Source organism: Rhamphochromis longiceps, linkage group LG3 (genome assembly GCF_057381845.1).
Source record: "Rhamphochromis longiceps isolate RC_006_pf linkage group LG3, R_longiceps_female_GT1.1, whole genome shotgun sequence".
In the NCBI taxonomy this organism is placed as follows: Eukaryota; Metazoa; Chordata; class Actinopteri; order Cichliformes; family Cichlidae; genus Rhamphochromis; species Rhamphochromis longiceps.
Window position 1 is genome coordinate 24,380,385 of NC_140559.1, and position 23,349 is coordinate 24,403,733.

General features: G+C 41.7%; 1 protein-coding gene, 1 long non-coding RNA gene and 1 pseudogene across 2 annotated transcripts; 1 reads left to right on the forward strand and 2 right to left on the reverse strand.

Annotated features, from left to right (window-relative positions):
• Positions 1–6,405: 6,405 nt before the first annotated feature.
• On the reverse strand, positions 6,406–23,028 carry LOC146673584 (alpha-tectorin-like; annotated as a pseudogene).
• Positions 9,240–11,979, reverse strand: LOC146673585 (uncharacterized). Its single transcript, XM_085384469.1, has 6 exons — positions 11,817–11,979; positions 11,696–11,708; positions 11,242–11,660; positions 10,667–11,098; positions 9,346–9,602; positions 9,240–9,248 (listed from the first exon to the last, which is right to left on the reverse strand). Exons 1-6 carry the CDS (start codon positions 11,977–11,979, stop codon positions 9,240–9,242), a joined length of 1,293 nt encoding a protein of 430 aa, XP_085240595.1.
• Positions 12,254–18,782, forward strand: LOC146673586 (uncharacterized). The gene is made up of 3 exons (XR_014908646.1): positions 12,254–13,059; positions 17,629–17,668; positions 18,643–18,782. It is a non-coding gene; the product is annotated as an uncharacterized LOC146673586 (long non-coding RNA).
• Positions 23,029–23,349: the final 321 nt, after the last annotated feature.

A 23,349-nucleotide genomic window follows, 5' to 3' on the forward strand; every position in this document is an offset into this window, starting at 1 on the left:
TTAAAAGTTCTAAAAGTCAGTGTGCGAGTTTTGCCCACTCCTTCGTCTGTCTGTTATTTATCCTGTTAAAGCCACAGAGATGCCCGTCAGTGACTCTTTATTGTTCTACTCGTGCAGCTCGTCTTACCTTCTGGAGCTCTGTTGGAGGATGAGGAGGGTGGAGGCTGCTGCTAAGGAGGCTGTCTGGTGATGGTGTCTCTGTGAGCCGTCCGTCTCTCTTTATTTGGATCCTTCCTGCTGTCCACACCCAGGTAGAGAGGAGGGCTGGAGGAGCTACCTGATGGGAACCTCCCACTGATGAATCAGTCTCTTACAGAGAGACACCTGAAATAAGCCCCCGAGAGCTTCAGGTGTTTTTTGAAACCTTTCAGCATATAACATTTATGTCTTCTTAAATGGAATAAAATTAGAAATAATTCCTTATGAATTTTGATTGCTGAGATTTTTCTAGTGACCAACATCTTGTCCCGGTCCCGTTCGTAATCTCAGCTTTCTAATCACCACGTGGCTGCAAACACAAGTGCACACGGGCAAGAAAGTCGTCAAGGCCACCAAGATACAGAGATGGAGGAGAGATGGAGGAGAGTCCCAAGGCTGGAACGTTTGAGGCCAGAGATATCGTATCAAACAAAAATTCCTTTAGTTCACTCCTTGTGCTGAACGTTTTCGTGTCACCCTCACTGCACCTCATCTTTGGGATGACTGTGTATTCACACTGTTAGAGTCCTGTTAATGCCATCATATTACAACAACTTTAATCTACATCTGCTTCTGCTCAGACGGTACCTTTTTAGGGACCAGGAACCAGTGGGGTAGAGAGGAGGGCTGGAGGAGCTACCTGATGGGAACCTCCCACTGATGAATCAGCCTCTTACAGAGAGACACCTGAAATAAGCCCCCGAGAGCTTCAGGTGTTTTTTGAAACCTTTCAGCATATAACATTTATGTCTTCTTAAATGGAATAAAATTAGACATAATTCCTTATGAATTTTGATTGCTGAGATTTTTCTAGTGACCAACATCTTGTCCCGGTCCCGTTCGTAATCTCAGCTTTCTAATCACCACGTGGCTGCAAACACAAGTGCACACGGGCAAGAAAGTCGTCAAGGCCACCAAGATACAGAGATGGCAGAGATGGAGGAGAGTCCCAAGGCTGGAACGTTTGAGGCCAGAGATATCGTATCAAACAAAAATTCCTTTAGTTCACTCCTTGTGCTGACAGATTAACAAAAGATTAATACACTAATCAATTTTTGTCAGAAGCACGTCGCATATGCCAGCAACACAACTCTAAGTAGCTACAGAGAGACTGATTAAGCAGTAAGAGTGAGTTACCCAGAATTAAACACAGATCGGCCACAACTGTTATAGGTAAAAATGGAATAATGTCACTCTTTCACTGGCTAATATGATCACTTCACTGTGGGTCATTAGTCGCTCAATGAACATTTCATTAAACAGAGCAGGAATGTTTAAAACAGCGTGTTCAAACATCCTAGTTTTATTTTGAATGCTCACATTACTTCTTACTTTGCAAAAACACAAAACTAGCAGGGTCAGAATTATTAGCGTCACTGATGCTAACAGTCAGCTGTGTGTGGTCTCTGTTGGATAACAGCCTGAACCGAGTAACCCCAGCCTATTCTTCTTTTGCAAAATTCTCAAGCACCTCCAGATTTGACGATCATCTTTTATGGAGCTCGGTCTTCAGTTCCCTCCACAGATGTTCAGCAGGCTTCAGGTCAGGACTTTGTGCAGGCCAGTCAGTAATGCTCATTGTGAGCTGGTTTTTCATCGCCTCCTGAAGGAGCCACGTATGTTTTGTTTTGTGGTTATGTTGGAAGACAAAGTGAAGACCCAAGCACAGTTTTGCTGCTGACTGCTTGATGTTTTCCTTCAGGGTTGTCACATTTTCTTTCTTCATGTTTCCTTCCACTATGAAGCATCCTCACCGTGTTTCACTGTGGGGACGAGGTTCGCTAGGAGTTGGTTGTTCTGGGGTCTTTAGACACGTCTCTCACTAGTTTTCTGTCCAGTCTTTGAGATCTATTCCTTCCAGTCTCTGCCAGGCTTGTTCTGTACTGTCTGGCTGTCTTTGAATGTATCGATGATCCTTCTCACTCCACTTCTTGACACCTGGAAAATTATTGTTAATGTTGTATTTTTAGCTCCAGCTTTCTGAGCCTCAGCAAGTCTTTTTCTCAAGTCTAAACTGATTTCTTTTGGTTTTGACATAATTTATCTGTGTAAGTTGAAAGATAATCCTCAGTTTTAACTTATTTCACAAGTTTTGTGGATTTCAAGTTAAACTAGATCATTTGCACAGCTGTGGCTTAATAAAAAAGTATTTTTTTCAGGACGGGTTTGATTACAATTTTGTTGTTCTTGACAATAAGATTCTGAAACAGAAATAATTTAGGCTTACTTAAGAAAACTAGTATGTTTACACATGCCATGTTGAAGTTTGAAAAGTTTTAACCCAAATTTTAAATTTTAGCGGATGAATGGAGGGAACATAACAGGATGTAAAATATTGGTCATTACATTTAAAGATGTTAGAAGGATCGTTGTGCTTAGTCTTTGGACTCACTGACCCATTGATCCAATCCTTTGTGAGCAGGTTTTCTGATGTTTGACAAAAATCTCTAGTAAGTGTCATTAGCATCAGCTTCATGTCAGAATTATTGGGTGTAACAGATAGAAAAGCTCCCACAGTCCCTTTATCAGCCCTCTGAAATATCAAAAGATGCATTTGAGTACACAGCATGTTTACAGGTTATCATGTCAGTGTTACGTAGTTGTTATCAGTCCTTAACACACTCATCTGAAAAACCCCATTATACGTCATGTTGCTTTGACTCGGTGTAGACACAGATACAGGATGTGGAACACTTTGGATAATAAGGACTTTAGTGTACATTTTGTTCCCACTGGGATTTTATTACAGCTAACAACAATACGCACTTTACATTCTGAAAGCCTTCCTTTACTCTGACATTTGGGCTCTGAATCAAGAACCGTTAAGTTTGTACATGCTTCTCTGATGGTGAACATCTGTCGGCGTATGCTTATGTACTCGGGCTAACAAACTGCACCACAGAAAGTACACTATGTGTACTTTCAAAATGCATTTCTTGCAAAAATTTAATTTTTGTCATATGTACATCATCTTCATCACAGTCTCACTTTTTCAATCACATGACATTTTACTATGGTATTCTGGTTGTGCTTTTGTGCAAGAACACGTATTTTAAACTGGCCAGACTGCATCGAGATGGGATTTTAGTGGAGCCGAGTGTAAAATGAGGATCTTTCAGTGCAATGATGTCATTTTGCATGCACTGAAAGTTTTCGTGTCACCCTCACTGCAACTCATCTTTGGGATGACTGTGTATTCACACTGTTAGAGTCCTGTTAATGCCATCATATTACAACAACTTTAATCTACATCTGCTTCTGCTCAGACGGTACCTTTTTAGGGACCAGGAACCAGTGGGGAATGTAGACAATTTAACTTTTAACAATTTTACTTGAGTGAACTATGTGAAAACCCCCTTTATTTATGAAGTCAACAAAATATTTGCAAAAATACAAAACTAGTTACAGTATCATCATGCAAGGACACAAAGACAATTTTTAGGTATTTTGAGATTTATAAAAACTTGGATGAGACATCTAGAATGTCAAGGCTTGGGAGGAGCAGATATAAGGGCGCATTTCACATTTGATTTTGAGGAAATCAACATACTTTGGGTAAACCATGTGGAGCGATTCTCACAGAATCATAAACACAAAAAACTTGCTGTGCTACAAATTGAAAGACATCACCACTGTCGTGAAGGTAAATGCTACTAATTAGTGAACTAAATGACACATTCAGAATACTTTATTAATCCCTGAGGAAATTATGTGGTTACACATAATTAATGTTAATTAATGCAAATCAAATTAATTTGATTTACATTAAAATTAATGTCAATGTCAATGAAAAGGTGACAGGCATGTTTTCTGGAGTGCATCTTGCCAAAACACCTAGTGTGACAGACCTCATTCCAAAAGGTTGGACAGGATGTGAGATTGAACATTACACAACTTTTTATTTATGTCTGTTCCCAGAGGCCATTGTTGAGTTGTGGGCAGTACACCATCGACAGCTGGAGTGCATCTAGGATCCACCATACATGGAAATTTTTAGGTGTAGGGTGAATTCCAGTGTTTTCTGACAGGATGTCAGGTAAAAGGTGTATTGTGTATATTTGTCTGTAACAAGTTAAGCATGTGATCGTGTTATCATTGTCATTAATTTGATGATTATGTTTAGGTCCCCACTGTGCAGCACAGCTTTATCGCTGCAGTGTGAAGCTCTGACAGGAGCTCGGTGCTGTATTTGGTTGTCAGGGATGAAACACAGGGTTGTCTCTGCGAATGCTTCAACTCTAACTGTTTGGAAAAACTGTTGAATCTAAACTTTGATTGTGTCCTCTGTTTTATGTTATTTGAATTTTCTTTTAGATGTACATAACTTTAATCATCAGCTGTAGTTTTTAAATGTACTTTAGAAATAAACTTGACAGATAATTATGACATTTTTGGTTTATTTTGAGTTGGTGTGCTTGTGCTTTCCTTGTGCCATTGTTGATAATTTAGTTCAGCTGGGTCTCGTTCTACATGGCTGTCTGCACTTCCCTGAATTTCCCTCTGTGTATACTTCAGTTGCCACATTCTGTATATACTAGAGATGGCACGATACCACTTTATGTGTCCGATACCGATATGAATCCGATATAGTGTATTTTTTAATCATTAAAAATGTTTTTTGAATATCTTGCTGCATTTTGTATAAGTTCATTCTCAAGTTTAAAAAACAAAACACTAAAGCTATTCTGTTATGCCTGTATGCAAAAAACACACTGCACTCAAAATATTTCATAGTTCAGCAATACTGATCAATCTAATAAACTTAAATCCTCCATCCTCTCTATTCTGGTATTTTAAAGAGTACTTGGCAAAAACATTAAACAGCCAACTGAAATAAATTTTTCTAATGTTTAAAGTGTCAGGAGGCTTTTAAGAAACTGAGTGGAAGGACTTGCTTCTAGGAGGACTTTGAGTCACCAAATACATTTCTCACTTCAAAAATGATGTGTTCAATTTATTTCTAGAAGCTCAAAATCATCTGCAAGTATTCAGGCCTTTATTTTACCTCAGATACACAGCTAGAAGCTGCTCCTGTTCCCTGTCAGTCAGTTCCCTAAAATTACTTCTCTGCCTCCACAGATGTCTTCCCAACTCTGCTAACCAAACCTCAAACTGCCCCACTGACATCCTGAAAAATGCACGAAAGCGGTCATGGTACAGATTTAAACTCCTGGATCAAATCTCACCGGCGTTCTTCTTGTGAGAAAGTGAACCCAAAAACTCATCCCAAAAAATTCTGAAATTCTTGTAGTCTTTTTGCATAAAGCTTAGTTTTTGTTTTGTTTTTAATGCTCTGAAATAATCTGGGGTGCATAGTATTGTGTACATGTGTGGTCAACTTCTAAATTCTGCCTAACAAGATTTAAAATAGTTCAGTGCTTGCCTCATCTCCTACAACATTAGTTTCCTGTTTGCTATGGTCACACCTCTCTGTTTTCATCAAAAACTGTGTGCTCAAGGGGGGAAGCTATAAACAACTGAAACGTAAAGCTTGCAGAAACACAGAGATGAGATGAGCAGACTTCAAAGTCCAATACAGCACTATATGTACACGGAGAAGGGGGAGTGGAGAAAGCCGGGGATAACGAGACACAGGTAAACTAAATTGAAGGGTGAGCCAATGAAAGGGTAGCTAAAATCAAGGCACAAGGAAAATGCAGGAAACCACATAAACAAGTAAACCAAGAGTCAAATAGAATATTTACATAAATAAAACGAAAGTCCAAAATCTTAAAAACACTTGGTCAAATCACCCAGGACCGTGATACACTGTATGCTTTTGACTCCATTAGGTTGCGTAAAAGGAGAAATCGTCAGCTGGATAATTACTGGATTTCTACCTGAATGGTGTTTGAGCCAGAAAACAAGGATCAAACTCAGGCTGGTTGTTGCCACATTCTTTATTTTTTTTTGGCAGAAAGTACAACAATAAAGATAATTGTAGGGCCTCTACAATATATAGTGCCTCAAAGCAACTTTTGGTGTGAATTGGCACTATATAAATAAAATTGAATAAAGAAGATGGAGTAAAGTACTGTTGCTCTGTGTGTCTGCTGAACACTGTCCTCAAAAACAATGTTCAGCATTTGGTCGGCAACTGGTCATTCAGTCGTAGTCAGCATGGAAACCACTCTTGCCCTCTCGTGATTCTGTTCGCAGCCAATCTTACTTCTTACACCACTCATTAGATTTGTCACCTGAAGTTACCTAATGAGTCCAGGACATGCCGATGGAGGCTTCACCTTCGTATTTGGATCCAACTGATCTGCGTCTGCGAGCTGCTGCATTACAATTCTGGATGTTCAAACAAAATACAACTGAATTCACTTCATGTTTTCAGTGTTATGCTGTGAGTGTAGTTAAATGAGGATAAAAATGTACAGAACAATATAATCTAGTAATAAACAGGTGTTTAGTTAGAACGTAACACATGCACCTGCTTTACTTAAAGCACCAAAATGATTATATATGACCATATATGTTAATGGTGTGCTTTGGAACAATGAATAGATGGTTAGGTTTGTGCATAACAAATCAAGCCCTCCTGTAACAGGTGGGATGAATAGGTAAAGCTTGCTATGAGTGTTTGACAGCGAGGCCTACCGGTATGCAGCTGGTCTCCTCTTTGGGACACAGGTGGAGTTTGCAGTGCAGGTAGACTTCACCAGAACCCCCAGTGAACCGGAAGATGTTGAACGAAAACAAGGTGGAGGTTCCCAGTCCGTTTTCCTCCACTGCCACTGTCAGGTCAGCGGGGTTTGCACAGCTTTTCATAACCACGAAAATACATACACGTTATTGAGGAGCTGATAAAGGTGATCAAAGTGAACTTATGAGTGACTCTGAGTATCTCTCACCGTTAATGATCAGATCATGTCTTGGACTGCTGGTAGGTGATGCCTGGTTGGTTGCCCAGCAGGAGTCGCTCACCACAGTGACCATGATTCCATCCAGCCCATTAGTCTCCAGCTCTACCCAGATCCTCTGGTTCAGTCTCACTTCACTGTTCAGCTGCACAACTTGTGTCCACCCAGCTTCGGTGTAGGCCTTGATAATCAGAGTGTAATTCCAAGCTCCACATGAGATCTTTTGTGCAACGGAGCTGCAGAATGCACACATTTGCTCTGTTAACAATGCCCACATTTTAACAAATATTCAAACAATACCTAGCAGCCACTACAAACCAGTCTCTGATTCTGAAGGTTGCAGTGTGGATGCTTGGCTGACTGTGAACACAGGAGAAGTCGATCTGGACTTGGGCGTTGCGAGTGATGACGTCAAAAGAGTAATTCTGGCTCCTGATGGTGTTCTTATAGATGACGTAGCTGTTGTTGGTCTGCAGGGTCACATAATCAGATACTAAGCAAGTTCTTCATTGTTTCATCTTTAACATCTGATACTCTTTAAGATGTTGACTGACTGGTATAAACTTCAGATGACCAAAAATTTTAGAATTCACAGAGATCAAAGCTTAAACAGCAGGAGATGAAACCCACCGTGACCACCGTCCCACATCTGTTGCTGCTGTTGAAGCTGAAGGTCACCATGTGGGTGAGCTCGTCCACCTGACCCCTGCAGGTCGGGTCGTTGAGGTGTAAGGCAGAGTAATTGATGTCTTTGTCCTCCAGGAGACAACCGACCAGAGTGACTGAAGCAGAGTCCTGCATGCAGACCGTTGGATCACCTGAACGTCACAATATCAGTCAGAAAAATCACAGTTAGAAGTTTTCCTCCATTATTCAGCCCTGTTGTCATGGTGATGTCACAGCTGTCGTACCCAAAGAGTTGATTTCTTGGTACTTGGAGGCAAAAATGTCCCGACAGAAGCAGCGAGTGTCACCACCAACCGTCTTCTCACCACAGAACTCGTGATCGCTGCAGGTCCTGTCCTGACAGAAGGCCTCAGAGGCTACAGAGGAACACACTGATGTATTATCCTGAAAACGTGGGAGCTCTAAAAATCCACAGTTCAGGTCTTTAACAAAGGAGAGCTTATTAAGGTCTTATTAATGTCTTATTAAGGTCTTACAGCAGCCGGTCTTTGATGTCCAGCCATCCAGAGTGTGGTTGTGTAGACTGCAGGCTCTGGCGTAGGCCTTCAGGAACTGACAGTTGAGTCCGTCCACTGCAGGATATTTACACAAAGTGTCGGTGCAGGCGGTTATGTAGGGCTCTGGGTCAATGTCAGTGTTACAGGAGGAGAAGGGCGCCTCCTTCAGGAGATTACAGCTGTACCACAGAGAGAAGAAGAAGTTGAAGACAATAAAATAATATTCTGTCATCAGTTGTGTTTATCTTCCATCTATGCTGCAGTCACATGTGATAATTTAGAACAGAGATCAAGGTACAACACATGTTTCCTGCTGTGTGGATCAGTCTGCTCACCGTTCAGTCACACTGGTGCAGTTGATCGTGCTGTCAGCAGTCTCACTGTACTGTATCTCACAGCTAGGGGGCAACAAACAACAAAGTTCAGGCTCCTTTATACAAACAGAATATCTGCAACATGAGCAGCAGCAGCAGTCAGAGGGACTCTGAGCTTGTGATGAGGTCTTACCTGGTGGAGCTGTACTCAGAGAGCCTCAGGTCACTCAGAGACCTGCTGGAGTTTCCACACAGACCCTCCACAGATGAACCAGCAGGTCCTGCACAGGATCAGGACAGAATGAGTCAGATCAGCATCAATATTCAAACTGGACAAACACAGAAGAATAAATAACAGCACAGTTTACAGTTTACGTTACAAGAATTAAACTTTATCTTCTGTACCTTCTAAGAGGATCTGTGCGGTGTTGCCATCAAAGAAGACAGAGATGATGAGGTTGGAGAGCGACAGCTTGGCAGTGACTCCAGTTTGGTCCTTAGAGAGCTGCACACCATGAACCAGCTGAGATGAGCTGCTGAGGGTCAGTGTGGAGTCGTCCATCTGCATCACAGCAGAGACAAAGTGGAGGAAACACTGAGTGAAACATGTCAAACACACAAACAGGCTGATTTCACAGCAACAACCACTGAGTTCAGCAGCTCTGAAAGAACTGCTTCTAACAGCCCTGAGAAGAACGATGAGAGGAGACACAGCAGAGGATGAGGGAGGACTTTGGATCAGACTCCACTCTGACACATGAACTGTGGCTGTAGGTCGCTTACCTGAACTCTCCCACCTTGTTCCAGGTGAATGTCATGCCCGTCCACACGCAGCGTCACACTGTCCAAAAAGCTCACATCTTTACGACGTCTGTCCCTGAAGTTCCCCAGAACAAGGAAATCTGGGAGTAACGGAGTCGAGAACAGAGAGTACGCACAGCGATCCTGGATGGAGTTAATCTGGCCGTGGACGTCGATGATAGTGGGGCCGGTCACAGTGCAGGTGGAGGCCAACACACTGGGCATCTCAGGTAGAAATTCTTAAAAAAAAACATAGGGGAAAGGGTGTCTTAGTATCAGCTCTACAAGTCTTCTGGATTTTGGAAGTTCTAAGTTATTTAGAACTTCTTGAACAGTTTCACAAGATATCATGATAAGTTCAGGAGATGCATATGTGAATATCTAACCATGGTCACACTTTTAGTATGGATGATATAACCTCTGGAAATGACTGGTCTCTTGGATTATCTTTAAGATAACATTTCAAAATATCTCAGCACACAATCTACTTTGTCTTTTGCAGAAATGACCAGAAGTGAGTGACAGGTGGTATGAAGCAGACTTGTTTGGGCATTTTTTGTTGTGTCGTTTTCTGTTTACTGGGGTGGAAAGATTGTTCCTTACAGCCAGTGGATGGAACTGGGTACTGGAAAATTTTGAACAACTTCAGTATGATCGATTTTAATTCTCTTCATGCAGCTAATATTAAATTAAATCATTATCTCTTAAGATACAATTTATGTTCAAATATAATGCCTGTAAATGTCAAAAAGGCCTTAAAATTTTAATTAAAAATAAACATCTGTATTATTTTGTAAATAATTATCAAAAAACCAGAACAGATACAATGATTGAATTCATGTCCAAAAAAGAAAGAGCTTGTGGGTAAAACAGTGTAGCATAAATAAAAAAAATCATAGTTGTTGACTGCAAACCTGTCAGTTAATATCAAGAGCTGTGGAAACGCATTGCAGTTTGGTGTTTTATTTTGGTGTTGTCCCACTTTAACGAAAACTCAAAAGCCTCCCAATTTACCATCACAAAGAGCTGAAAGAAGAGTTGGTTCAAGTGCAAAGCCTGTAAAGAGTAAAAAATCATCCAAATTTGCATTTTAAATAGAAAATGATGGACTTTTTGTTGGGTTTACAGTAAGGCTCCAAGATATTGTCTGTAAATAAAATATTCAATGTGAAAGAGCTTGTGGGCAAAACAGTGTAACATAAGTCAAAGCTATCATAATCGTTGACTGCAAACCTGTCAGCTAAACATCCTGGACATATAATCAAGCAGTGGGACTTCAGTGTAAGCAGCTGCACAAATTTACCTTCACAGATGACACCAGCGTCCTCAGAGTGTCCACAGTTGTGAGATCCAAATCCTAAGTGCTGGCACTGAGTGAGATTTGATTCACTGCCTGAGCAACTGACATCATCCAACCAGATGGGTCCGGTGCCCTGACCAAACTGAGCATTTGCTGGTGCTGAGACGACCCTGCCGCAGCCCAGCTGTCTACACACCACCTGAGCATCCACTAGGTCCCATAAATCATCACACACCGTCCCCCACTGCCCACTGTGGAAGATCTCCACCCTGCCAGAACACGAGCTGTTTCCTCCAACCAGGCGGATGCGCCCCTCCACTGCTGCACTGTTGCTCACTGCTGTTGTAGAAGTGAGCCTGACCTGATTGGCTGTAGAGGTCTGCGGTATTGGAGCAGGTGTGGTTGAAGAAAGTGCAGATGTTGTTGTGTTCACCTCTGTTTACAGTCAATACATAAATGAATAAGTGAGAGTACTGCGGTAAAGCTGAGAGCATTTTCCTTCTGAACAGTTGAATTTAGCAGCAGGATGAAAAAGATGAATTTGTTACAGTGTGATCATGCTTAGAGGGCAACAATACCTGCACAGTACGCAAGGTGGCACACAGATGGCCTCTCAAGTTTGTAGACGTAGTAGTTTCCATAGCATAGTTTGACTTGAATGGTGTGTGAAGGAAACTGGCAGCAGCTTCCAGACCAGTTGTTGCACACAGTGCGAGTTACAGTTTCACCTGGCTGTGAGGGATGAGGTTGTGTTATCCACAGAGGAGCATGGGTTCCACACCTGTTTGAGTCTATACACCTCTCGGGAATACGAGCATTGGAGCTCCCCAGAAACAGGCGGTACCAGCCTTGCCAGTTAATAGATTGATCACAGTGTAGGACTGGATTATTTATGTTATTCGTTGAACGCCACTCATCATTCAGTACAGTGTAGCTGTTACAGGGGTCAACATTTTGGGAATCACCTGAAGTAAAAAAAAAAAAAAAAAGCAAAAAACTTTCACCGCAAGCAAGAGACAGTCACATTCATACAGGAAAATGTTGACTGGAAAAGCCAGGGATGGAATATGAGGTTTTAAGGACTTCAAACTGGAGGAACACAACAGCACAGTTTACAGTTTACATTACATGAATTAAACTTTATCTTCTGTACCTTCTAAGGGGATCTGTGCGGTGTCGCCATCAAAGAAGACAGAAAAGTTGAGGTTGGAGAGCAACAGCTTGGCAGTGACTCCAGTTTGGTCCTTAGAGAGCTGCACACCATGAACCAGCTGAGGCAAACTTTCAAGGGTCAACATGGAGTCGTCCAGCTGCATCACAGCAGAGATAAAGTGGAGGAAACACTGAGTGAAACTTGTCAAACACACAAACAGGCTGATTTCACAGCAACAACCACTGAGTTCAGCAGCTCTGAAAGAACTGCTTCTAACATCCCTGAGAAGAACGATGCGAGGAGACACAGCAGTTTCTTTGCATAACCTAAACTTGCACCACTGACCAACAATCGACCGAATTGTTATGACCATTAATTAATTGCCATGAGCACCATTGAGAATCGGGGAATGGCTGCTGTTAGATTTATATTGTTGATTGTCATTTATGCTTAGAAATATTTACTTATATATGCTTATAGAGTTTTGTAATTAGTTGTAGATTGGTAGAGGTTTTGATCCTTGATAGTCTGCAAACTTTGTGTGTATTAGACAGCACTTTGGGAGCATGAGAGGTCATACCGTGTCTTATTGTTTTATGGTAGGATTAACGTAGTTGCGTCTGTTCTAGTCTAAGTGCTCTTTGTTTAGATGAACTGCAGGACTTCCTCACCGTGTTATCTAGGATGAACCATCTAGGGTGAGGGGGAGGCTACCCTCTTCCTGACCAAGGATGTTTGACCCTTTGATCAGCAGGCCACACACACACACACACACACACACACACACACACACACACACACACACACACACACAGGCAAGGTACTCTTTGTGTGTATGTAGACGTCATATGTTAATGAACTTATGCATATTCATGTAACCTCAATAAAAGGACAGTGTACGGGAGAACGGACGAGAGCAACTGGGGTCAAGCGAAGGAACGGTGCCTGTCCGGTTCTCTCCCGTGCACGAGAAACATGAAGAAGCTTGCCTACTTGTGTCTTGCTTTGCAGTGTAATTATATTGCCTTCAACGTTCCAGCGGATGGGTTCAAGCTGCAAACCTATCATTAATTGGTCCTTCAAGAGCCGGAGCCCTGGAATCGCATTCACCGAGGGGAGGAGAGGCACGCTGAAAGACTGACGTCAGCCAGGAAGTTCCTGTGGATTCGCTGTATGTCTTTTCTCCTCGATGAATGGCGATTGGCGGGATTCGAGGCTGATATTACACGCTAAGCAACACCGAGTAAGTTTAGAGTCCAACTCTATAACTGTACGTCTTCGCCGCTCAGTGGGGCGTTGTCCGTGGCCGCTCAGTGGGGCTAAAATTCGCCGTCTAAGTGGGGCGATGTACAAAGCCGCTCAGTGGGGTTTTTTGTACAGAAGCATTAAGTCGCAGAGTTGCGCAGTTCGAACTTTTTTTGGTTCGCCGTCTTAGTGGGGCGAAATACAGACCGCTGTGTGGGGTACTGTAGTGAGTTCTCCACCGCTCAGTGGGGTGTTGAGAAGTTCCGCGGGGTCCAGATTGTGCTGGACAGTAGGCCTATTTTGTGTTGTTGTCATTGTCGTCGTCGTTGTTGTTGTTGTTGTTGTGTGTGAGTGTGTGCGGAGCAGAACATGTGGTCTGTGACACCGACTGTTGTTGTTATCATGGGTTTCTAAGCAACCAAGAGTGAGTTGGAGGGAGACAGACGTTTGTGCTGGACTTTGCTCCTGGCAGCTGACACAAAATGTTTATTCTTTAGCTTGCCCTGATCGACAACAGCCTGTGTGCCAGACCATAGACGTAATTGAGGTGGATAGTTGTTAAAAGTCATCTACATTAAGCTTGTGGTTGCTTAAATTCAGTACAATGACATGTGAGGTGAAGTGTTATAGGTAAATATTTAAACTAATGAAGTGCATAGAGGCACTTGACCTGTGTGAAAGACTGTCGTCTTGTTATGAGCCATTGTTGAGATATGGAGCACACCTGTGAAAACAACTAATATGCTGAACCCTGTATGAAACATCTAAAAGTACATGATGGAGAAGCTGAATTGAATATGAAAGTGTAAGACTTTGCCGCTGTGGGCAGAGCAACTACTGTGTGATGTTGCGTTGCAGTTTTTTTTCTGAGCTGATGAGCAAACTACACATTATCAGATCGAGAGCTGTCTAAGAACTACTCTAAGAGAGGGAAACAGCACTATGTTAACTGTGATAACTGGAGTGTGCAGCGTTTCCATGAGCAGTTTTCCTGAATCTTGACTCTTGTGTGTAGAGTGTTCATAACATCAGCATCATGTTTTTGTTTATTTGTTTTGTTGGATTAAAAATAATTAAATAAACTGGTGATCATGCTTATGGATCACCATGGCACATATCTCCAGCCATATGGTTTATTTATGCAGATGAAAAAGTGAGTGTGAATGTGTCTGACATCACAGTGTTTTTGTGCGCTGTGTAAAAGTAATTGCCTTTGATTGTGAGTGAGAGCGGTGATTCTGCAGGTCACCAGCTATTGTAACGAAAAAAAAGAAAAAAAAAGAGTGAAAAAGAAAAATCATAGGAAAAAGGTTTTGTGTTGATCAGCCAAAAACAACTACAATTTCATTTTCTGCTTTTAAGAAAGACTGTTCACAAAAACACACAGAGAGAGAGAGATGTGTGTTGATTAAGCAGTGATGATAATAATGAAAATGTCTTAGTTTGTCACTTTCAGGTGAAAAGCAGACCTGAATCAATTTTCCACATGCAGCAGTCGGAAGAAAGTTATAGTTTAACATCATTGGAAACATGCGGGCCAAGTTTCTGGCTGACTTATTTACAGCGCCATGTGTCTCTCAACCTCACAAGCAAGCAAGCTCTCACCCCTCCCTGAAGACAAGGAATGCAGCTCCAAAGCAATAACATGATAAAGAGACAGCAGCAAGTCCTGAGCAAAGAGTCCCAGCAAAGCAGCAGCAATGTGGACAAACAGTATCAGAGAAGAAGAGCAAACCCATCATCCTGACTGATCGGATGGATGGCACTGTGTTTACAACAGGCTGTGACTTCACTGTGCATGTGAAGAAAACGTTTGAGGAGAACTGAACAGTTGGAGTTTGACATTTGCCACCTGTGGAGTAAAATGGCAAGAAGAGACAGTGGAACACAGGACAAAGCTGAAGGAGAACTGCCGGCTGTTTGGACTGTTGAAGTGGGAGAGGACAAAAGAGTGAGAGGACAACAGAGTGAGAAGACTAGGTGAGAACACAGAGGAATGCTGTTATTTAATGTGGGAAATCAAAATTTGGGTTAGCAAACCTGGGGAAAAGAAAACTGACTGCTTAAGTTGGAAAATTGAGAAGGAGTCTGGATATATGCAAATATAAAAAACATATACATCATATACAAAATCACACACACAAGCAGAACATGCATTAACCCTACTAACACAAACACAAGAGAGCTCATGAAGATTAGACAACATCTTCAGCATGTGAGTCTGTTTATCATCTTGTCCAAGTCACTTAGTGTGATGCAAAGACCAGTGGACTCATAGCACATTAGTTAAGAAATGATTAAATAATAGCAGAGAAGTGTGTAGGAAAGGCAGCTTTAAGAACATGCTCTGCTGGAGATGCAGCTCCACAGACATGCATTAGACCTGCCTAATAACACAAACCCATGCAATGAAAATTAGCTTGTTATCTTTCATCAGTGTTAAAATAGTGTCAATTTAGCAGACACTTGTTATTAAATACTGAATTTATCCAATGCAAAAAATTGACTCTCTAGGTTGCAGGACAACAGTTTAACTTTTGTGGGGAAAAAAGATTCTGGTTTGACCAACCAGTGATCAGACAATAAATTTAGTTGTTAAAATGGTAAATTGGGAGAAGCTTCCTGCTTGATTGAGGCAGCACATGTAATTTACTGTATGAGGGAAATTGTCTTTTGTGATACTATTTTGAACATGCTTTTCTGTCGTCCTGTCAACTTAGTGGGTTAATAGCTGATATGCAAATTAGTTGATCGGTTTTAGATTAATGAAAGGTGACTGAATTCTAGCACGAGTGAATGAGATGTGTTGGAGTTTGTTGTGTGTTGAGTGGAGACTCTAAAACACTGAGTTTCCTGTTTTGATGTGCGAGTGAATCCTGTATTTAGATACACAACTCTGAATACGTCAGAACAAACTTCTTTTGTGAAGTGCATGACAGCATGTCACATGTTTTATGATGAAGGAAAAAGGAAAATTGAATAAAATAGATCTGTGATTTAGATGAGTGAAGAGCACAGACCTGGTAATTAAACTCATAGCTAATAAGACATTAGGGTTATGTTGTGTGTTGTGCAGCTGATGGTTGGTTTGGAGTGAATCTAGCTGATGATTTTTCTTTTGTTGTGAAGTTGAGCCTGCCGATTAGTATGATGGTATGATAAACCATGCTAATGGTATGATTTACCCTCCTGAGATGAGGAGTTTGTGTCATGACTTAACAAGGCCTTTTTATTTTGATACTTTCACAGTGCACTGAAAGTTTTGTTTGATAATCTCTGTTCTTTAAGCAGATCTGCACGTCGGGAATTAGAAGCGCTACACGTCGTCGAGAAAATTGTGCCAAGTGAGTTCTCCACATTTAAATGGGTTCTGGAGAAAGCCACTTATTGGGACAATTATTAAATGACAGTCCCAGTCCAAAAGGATTCAGCGATGTAATCCAAACTAAAGTTCTTCATTTTCTTTTGAAATGACGTCATTTTGCTGAGAGTGGAAACTAAATGCGACGATAGGTTCCACTATCAGCAAAGAAAGAAAGAATGAATGCATGAATGAGTGAGTGAAAGGAAAACAAAACTGACTGACTGGTAAAAGCTGACAAAAGCTGACAAGACTTTACTGATGTAACACGACTGTGTGAAGTTGACCCCCGCCTGGCAGGGGTGCAGATGAGTCTGTGTGTGCTTCCCTTTACAGGAGCAGAAAGATGACAGCAACACTCGAGGTTGCATGATGATTTAACCTTTTAAATGCCATTTTCTGTGTCTGTGCATTTATCAGGTGTGTTATTCATAGGCTTGTGTTGCTCACAGAGATAACTGTGACAAAGTATGCATACGCCTGCGCAAGCGCTAATATTTGCATTTTCTTTTCTTACAGCATGCCAGTTCTTCATGTGAATTGATGATGCGATTTATACCAGGACAACTGGTTGATGTTTTTTCCTACTACAGGATTTCTGGGTTTATGTGTGAGGAAAACTGTGTTTACAGGTTATGAGTGGTGATGCTGTTGCATTGTGTTGATGGGAAAATGTGAAGGTTACTTTGATAATGTGAATAACATGTGTGAAATTTCCTGTGTTGAGAACTGGTGTTACTTCTTTCCACAACTATAGATGGCTAACTTTATGGTCTTTTTATGGCACCTCTGGAACCTGTCGACCTGCGTCTGACCACCAATGGTCACTGTGTTGCTAATGTTTGTTTTTCTATGACTGCGTGTAGAGGATTCGGCAGAAGCGGACAAGTGACATGAGAAGAACAAATAAGAGATACAGTGTTTCTGGGATAGTTTGATATGGGCTCATTAGCTGGCCACTTTTGAGCCCATAGTAATATATAAGTGGAGTGACTTTGCTTAAGAGCAGTCACCGATTACATTAATGTTGCCTGAGTACATGGGATGATCCATGTCTGAGGCGACTTATGAAAATAATTGTAGTTTACTGATTTGAGAAAACCTGCACATGACACTTGTCTTGCTGATGTTGAATGCTTATTGTTCTTATGATACAATTGTTTACAGGTATGAAGTTTGATTTTACTTCCAGATTTTGCTTTCCAGGCCATGATGGTGTGTATGCAGGCTCCTGGGAGAGCCAGGTGTTAAGCATACTTAATATGCAAAACACACTAACATTTTTATTGCAGGATTATAGGTCCAGGGTGGTGCTGCTCCAGGGGAGGAGATGCCCTGATGTTGCCTGGGATATGATCTAGCTAATCTTTTTCTTTAAGACAGGAATCCAGGTTTGGTGTGTTGGCGCATGGGTGTGTCCATGCGTCAAGAGGTGGGGTCCAAGGAGTAACATTAAGCAATGTTTACTATTATTGTTGCAGTGATTTGTGTGATTAGCCGTTTTATTTACAAATATTAAACCTATGCAAGTGGTGCATCCATGTTCAGATGAGGCTTTGATGGCCTATAAGTGAAGTTCACTGAACTAAAGAATGTGGTTTGATGATTGTTGACATACTCTCCAAATAGTTTGTCTTCCTAGCAAGGAAATACAGGTGCAGCAGTAATCTCCTGAGAAATCTTCAGAGGCCCAGTGAGAAGCGCATAGCTGACAGGACCAGGCAGTGGTTGAGGTCAAAGGTCAAGCTGGTTGGGGCCCATCATGAGATCAGACCTTGGAGCCACAGCAAGGACCATTTTAACTGCCTGCAAAATAGCGAGAGACCCTCCTGGATTTATCAGAGCCACTGCAAGAGGTCGAGGGCCCAGGAAACCCCGGCACCCTCAAGACAGCACAATAGAGAAATCTCACACTTGGTTGTTTCAGTGGTGAGGGGGGAGTGCTGATTGAGCCCCCGTAGGGTAAGCTCGCACTTCAACCTCCAGCCTCTGATCAACTCTAGGGCAACCAAGTGCGAGGCGTGACGGACCTGTGTGCGACCAGGACCCTCTTGGTTACCTTGACTACGACGCTCATCCTTATAGGACCCCAGCTGGTGCCGGAAACAGCTGAACCAGGAGGAAGGCAGAGGAGATGGACACATGACAACTCTCACCTAAGAGAGACAGATCCAGCAGGCCCAAAATCAGGACTATGCATGACGAGAAGGAGTGCCTGAGAGGATCGTCCACAGGATGGGAGCTGAGGCCAGGAGAGAGGCTTCAGGAGGATCAGAGATCATCTTCAGCACAGCAGACATCACACAGAGAGCTGTGCTACTGAGCTTCCAGGAGATCAAGAGGAGACTTCCCACAGCAAGATGTTAAATAAAATGAAAGATTCAATATTGACGCTGAGAAAGACAATTAAGGTGTACGACGTGCTCTGCCTTAAATCTTCAGCAGCGTTGGGATATGAAAACTCGAGGGATGAGGGGAGCGTGCCAAGCTCCATCGACAGCGCAGAAGGAGTTCGAGGATGACGTCATGATTCTGTGAAAAGCACAGGAACCAGAAGCTATGGTGGTGATAACAGCAGTTTACTATGAACATCACCTAACGCTGTGCCACTGTACTGTGCATACGATGACACTCTGAAGGCTGCTGGGATCATAACAGCAGTAAGATGACGGAACCCAGCACCCTTTCCACAGAGAGCTTTTCTGCAGAGCGTGGACAATTAAGGAGTCATAAATATCCCCCTCACAAGACGAAGGTCTGAAGTCAGGTGATGGGGGCTGGTAAGAGGCCATAAAACTGGAGTGCTGAGAGGTCTGCAGCTTGGAAATAGCTGAGACCCATGTTGACGAACAACAAAACCAACTGGTATGTTTGAATGTCTATTCTACATACATTTGGACTCTGGTCCTATGGACAGTGATGGAAACAACTGGAAGAGACATTCATGACGCCCTGCAGAGCTTAAACCACTCTGCAGAGAGACATGTGATGTGCACACCCGGAGGAAGCACCACCAAGCTGAGATGTTTTTGGAAATGTTATCTTCTTATTTTCACTATTAAATTAACAATTTCTTTGTTTGTGGGATGCAGTTTGCCATGAGATGAGATCAATGAGGAATGGGATAACTGCTAATACATTTGTTAAACTGTGTACCTTTTCAGTAATTTAGGGTGATTTGACATATGCTGAGTATAAAAATGTTTGCATTGAAACTGTCAGACATGAGGTATTCATACCTGGGAACTTTTCAAGCATAAAGGTCAAAAAGGGGGGAAATGTTAGATTTGTATTGTTGATTGTCATTTATGCTTAGAAATATTTACTTATATATGCTTATAGAGTTTTGTAATTAGTTGTAGATTGGTAGAGGTTTTGATCCTTGATAGTCTGCAAACTTTGTGTGTATTAGACAGCACTTTGGGAGCATGAGAGGTCATACCGTGTCTTATTGTTTTATGGTAGGATTAACGTAGTTGCGTCTGTTCTAGTCTAAGTGCTCTTTGTTTAGATGAACTGCAGGACTTCCTCACCGTGTTATCTAGGATGAACCATCTAGGGTGAGGGGGAGGCTACCCTCTTCCTGACCAAGGATGTTTGACCCTTTGATCAGCAGGCCACACACACACACACACACACACACACACACACACACACACACACACACACACACACAGGCAAGGTACTCTTTGTGTGTATGTAGACGTCATATGTTAATGAACTTATGCATATTCATGTAACCTCAATAAAAGGACAGTGTACGGGAGAACGGACGAGAGCAACTGGGGTCAAGCGAAGGAACGGTGCCTGTCCGGTTCTCTCCCGTGCACGAGAAACATGAAGAAGCTTGCCTACTTGTGTCTTGCTTTGCAGTGTAATTATATTGCCTTCAACGTTCCAGCGGATGGGTTCAAGCTGCAAACCTATCAGCTGCAACAATGTACATGGCAATATGGTTAAAGATGTACCCTTAGCTTGCCTGAGGCAGCTTACCCAAACTCTCCCGCCTTGTTCCAGGTGAATATGAACACCTGGCCCATCTAGACGCAGTATCACGCTGTCCAAAAAGCTCACATCTTCACGACGGCCGTCTCTGAAATTTGCCACGAGGTACAGGTTTGGGATTGACGGAATAGAAACCAGAGAGTAAGCACACCGATCCTTGATGAAGTTGAGTTGGCCGTGGACGTTGATGACAGTTGGGCCAGTCACAGTACAGGTGGTGTCCACTACACAGCTGATGGAAGCAAAGAAGAAAACAATCAACCACTAACCTCATAAGCCGCTGATGAGGAAGAGACCAAATACACTAAATAAAAATAATTAATTAAATTACTTTAAAAAAAATCCCTTAACGCGTCAGATCTTTCTTTTAAATATAAATGGGGTTATATTCACGTGTTGTTTCCTTGACAACGCTCCAGTGGACCACAGCCAATGGTTTCAAGGACTGCAGGTGAGTTTGGAGCAGGTTTCTGGATCAGCGCTCACCACAGTGTCAGGTTCATATGCAATACCTGAGAAGTGATGGACGGTTTACTTTAGTTTAAAAACCAACAAGAGCAAGCAGAAAGGCACAGCACTCCCTGTAACATCCCAACGTCAAAGTAATGAGCCTGAGATTCACCAACCTGAGTGTCTGCATCCACTGATATCTTGTATTGTATTCTTGTACACTGTAGTCACTTTGATACCACCGATGTAAACTTCCAAGTCCTAAGCAGAACCGCACAAAACTCATATCATGATCTCAGAGTTGAGGCAAATCATTTCAGACATATTAAAGGTGCAGTAAGTAATCTGTAGGTCATCTAATAGACAAGAAGAATGTTGTACTTCCAGATGTACGTTGATTAGTGGCCAGCCAGATACGTAGTACACCTTATAAACTACTTTTTAATATAGTGTCATCAGACAGAAATTAGCTTCACTGACTCATCAACTCATATTGCACTCCTTTCACAAACTTTACAAAGTTTACTTACTCATAAAGAGTAAGTAAATGTGGACGCATTGAGAGCTGAGGTAAACGGCAGACTTACACCCTACACTTAATGCAGAAGAGTGATTTAGGGGTAAAAACACTAATACCACAAACAGTGGTATGGGAATGCAAAGCAGCCAGCTGTGGCTGGTTATGGCGCCCAGTCTCCATTTAGTGTTTTTCATTTTCATGTGCTGTGAGATTTGTGAACTATATGTGCCTTTCAGCCCAAGAGTGAAAAGTATCTACCAGATTATTTGGTGCATAAAATGGTTCTCTCATATTAAAGTACACACACAAGTGTTTACATACTCACCACATTAGTTGTCACATCTGTGAACACAAATAGAGCTGCTTGTTTCCCAAAAGTTAACAGATACAAATCGGCCTGTAAAGGGTGAACACAGATCCAGACACAATCAGGATGCTTGATTTCATTGTTTTAGCAGTTAATTGTAAGCTGTGGACTCTAAAAGTCAAGTTTGACTTCTCATGTCAATCAACAACACTTACACTTGTCGCCTTGGTGTATTCCATGAAGAATTCCAAGTTGCATTTCAAACTGGCCTTAATTGATGGCACTTCTTGGTGGACTTGTGATTCCAATTTTGAATTTTTTGAATTTATGTGTAAGGTAACATAGCTGGCTGCAGGCCCCACAAGACAGTCTCCTCCAGTTTGAGTTTTGAAGAAACCATCAAAGCAGAGTGCGAAGTTTTCAGTCGTGCTGTTCACCTGGGGAAGTCCGAGACAAACATCAAGAACAAACTTTACTTTATACGCTAATGGTTTCCTTATATATTAAAAACATCATTCAATATTAACTTGTTATTATGAGGTTACTACCACAAATCAATATATAAAAACTTGAATGCAGAGATGGTATCATGATATTACCACAATGTTATTACAGTGTTACAAAAATTACTCTATAATTAGTAACTGTTTTGCCTCATAGGTGTGTGTGTTTCTTTCCACATTACTGCCACATTCTTGCCTCTTATTACACAGTTACACAAGTGTTACAACTCGTCTACAACCACTGTTGATACAGGATAATTACATGGGCATTATCACTGATGATAATGGTAATTAAATGACTTGCTATTTACATATTTGTTCCCACCATATTACTCCACTATTTCCATTTTTATTACTGAGCTGTAATTGAAAATGTTACACATAATTCAAGGATTGCTTTAGTTCATCAATCAATAACAATGGTCTTCTGAAACATCACGTTTCTACTCACATAGATTTGTTCATACTTCTTTCCATAATACGTGATGGGACATGAGCTGATGTTCAACACTGAGGACGGTGTAATTATCTGCTGAGCACCTGAAAACATACAGAGGATGGGTGTTAGCTATACCTTAACAGGAAGTACTGTACATTCAAGTGTCGACTTCATGAAAGGTCAACACTTCTATCATGATGTCATCATTTAGCAGTTCTTACGAAGATGGCAGAAATATCTGCCCATGAACACTTTCTGCTTTTTCATTCCTATACTGTTCAGATTTAATTATGCTCTTTCTATTCAGGTCTTCTAGGCTGCTGTGCCGATGCTTACATGCAAGTGCAATGAGAGTAGACAGGAAGAGCAGAGGGCGGGGCATGTTGGAGGGGAGACAATCAGCTCACAGAGACCTGAAAGACACAAGTTTTCTGATTGGACAGAAAGTAACAGCCACAATCAAACTGTAACATAGCCACATCAAAGTCCTATACAGAATCAAATTTACTCCATCACCATGGAACTTGAAATAGCTGTAGGCTAAAAAAACAACTGTCAGCGTAAACAACATTTTTACCTTGAATAAGTATATGACAGAGAGTGTATGACTGGCCTCTTAACAGCAATATAATGGAATGACTATATACTCGCTGTTTTCCACAACTTTTGTTATAATGTTTTCCCAACTAGTCATAAAAATATG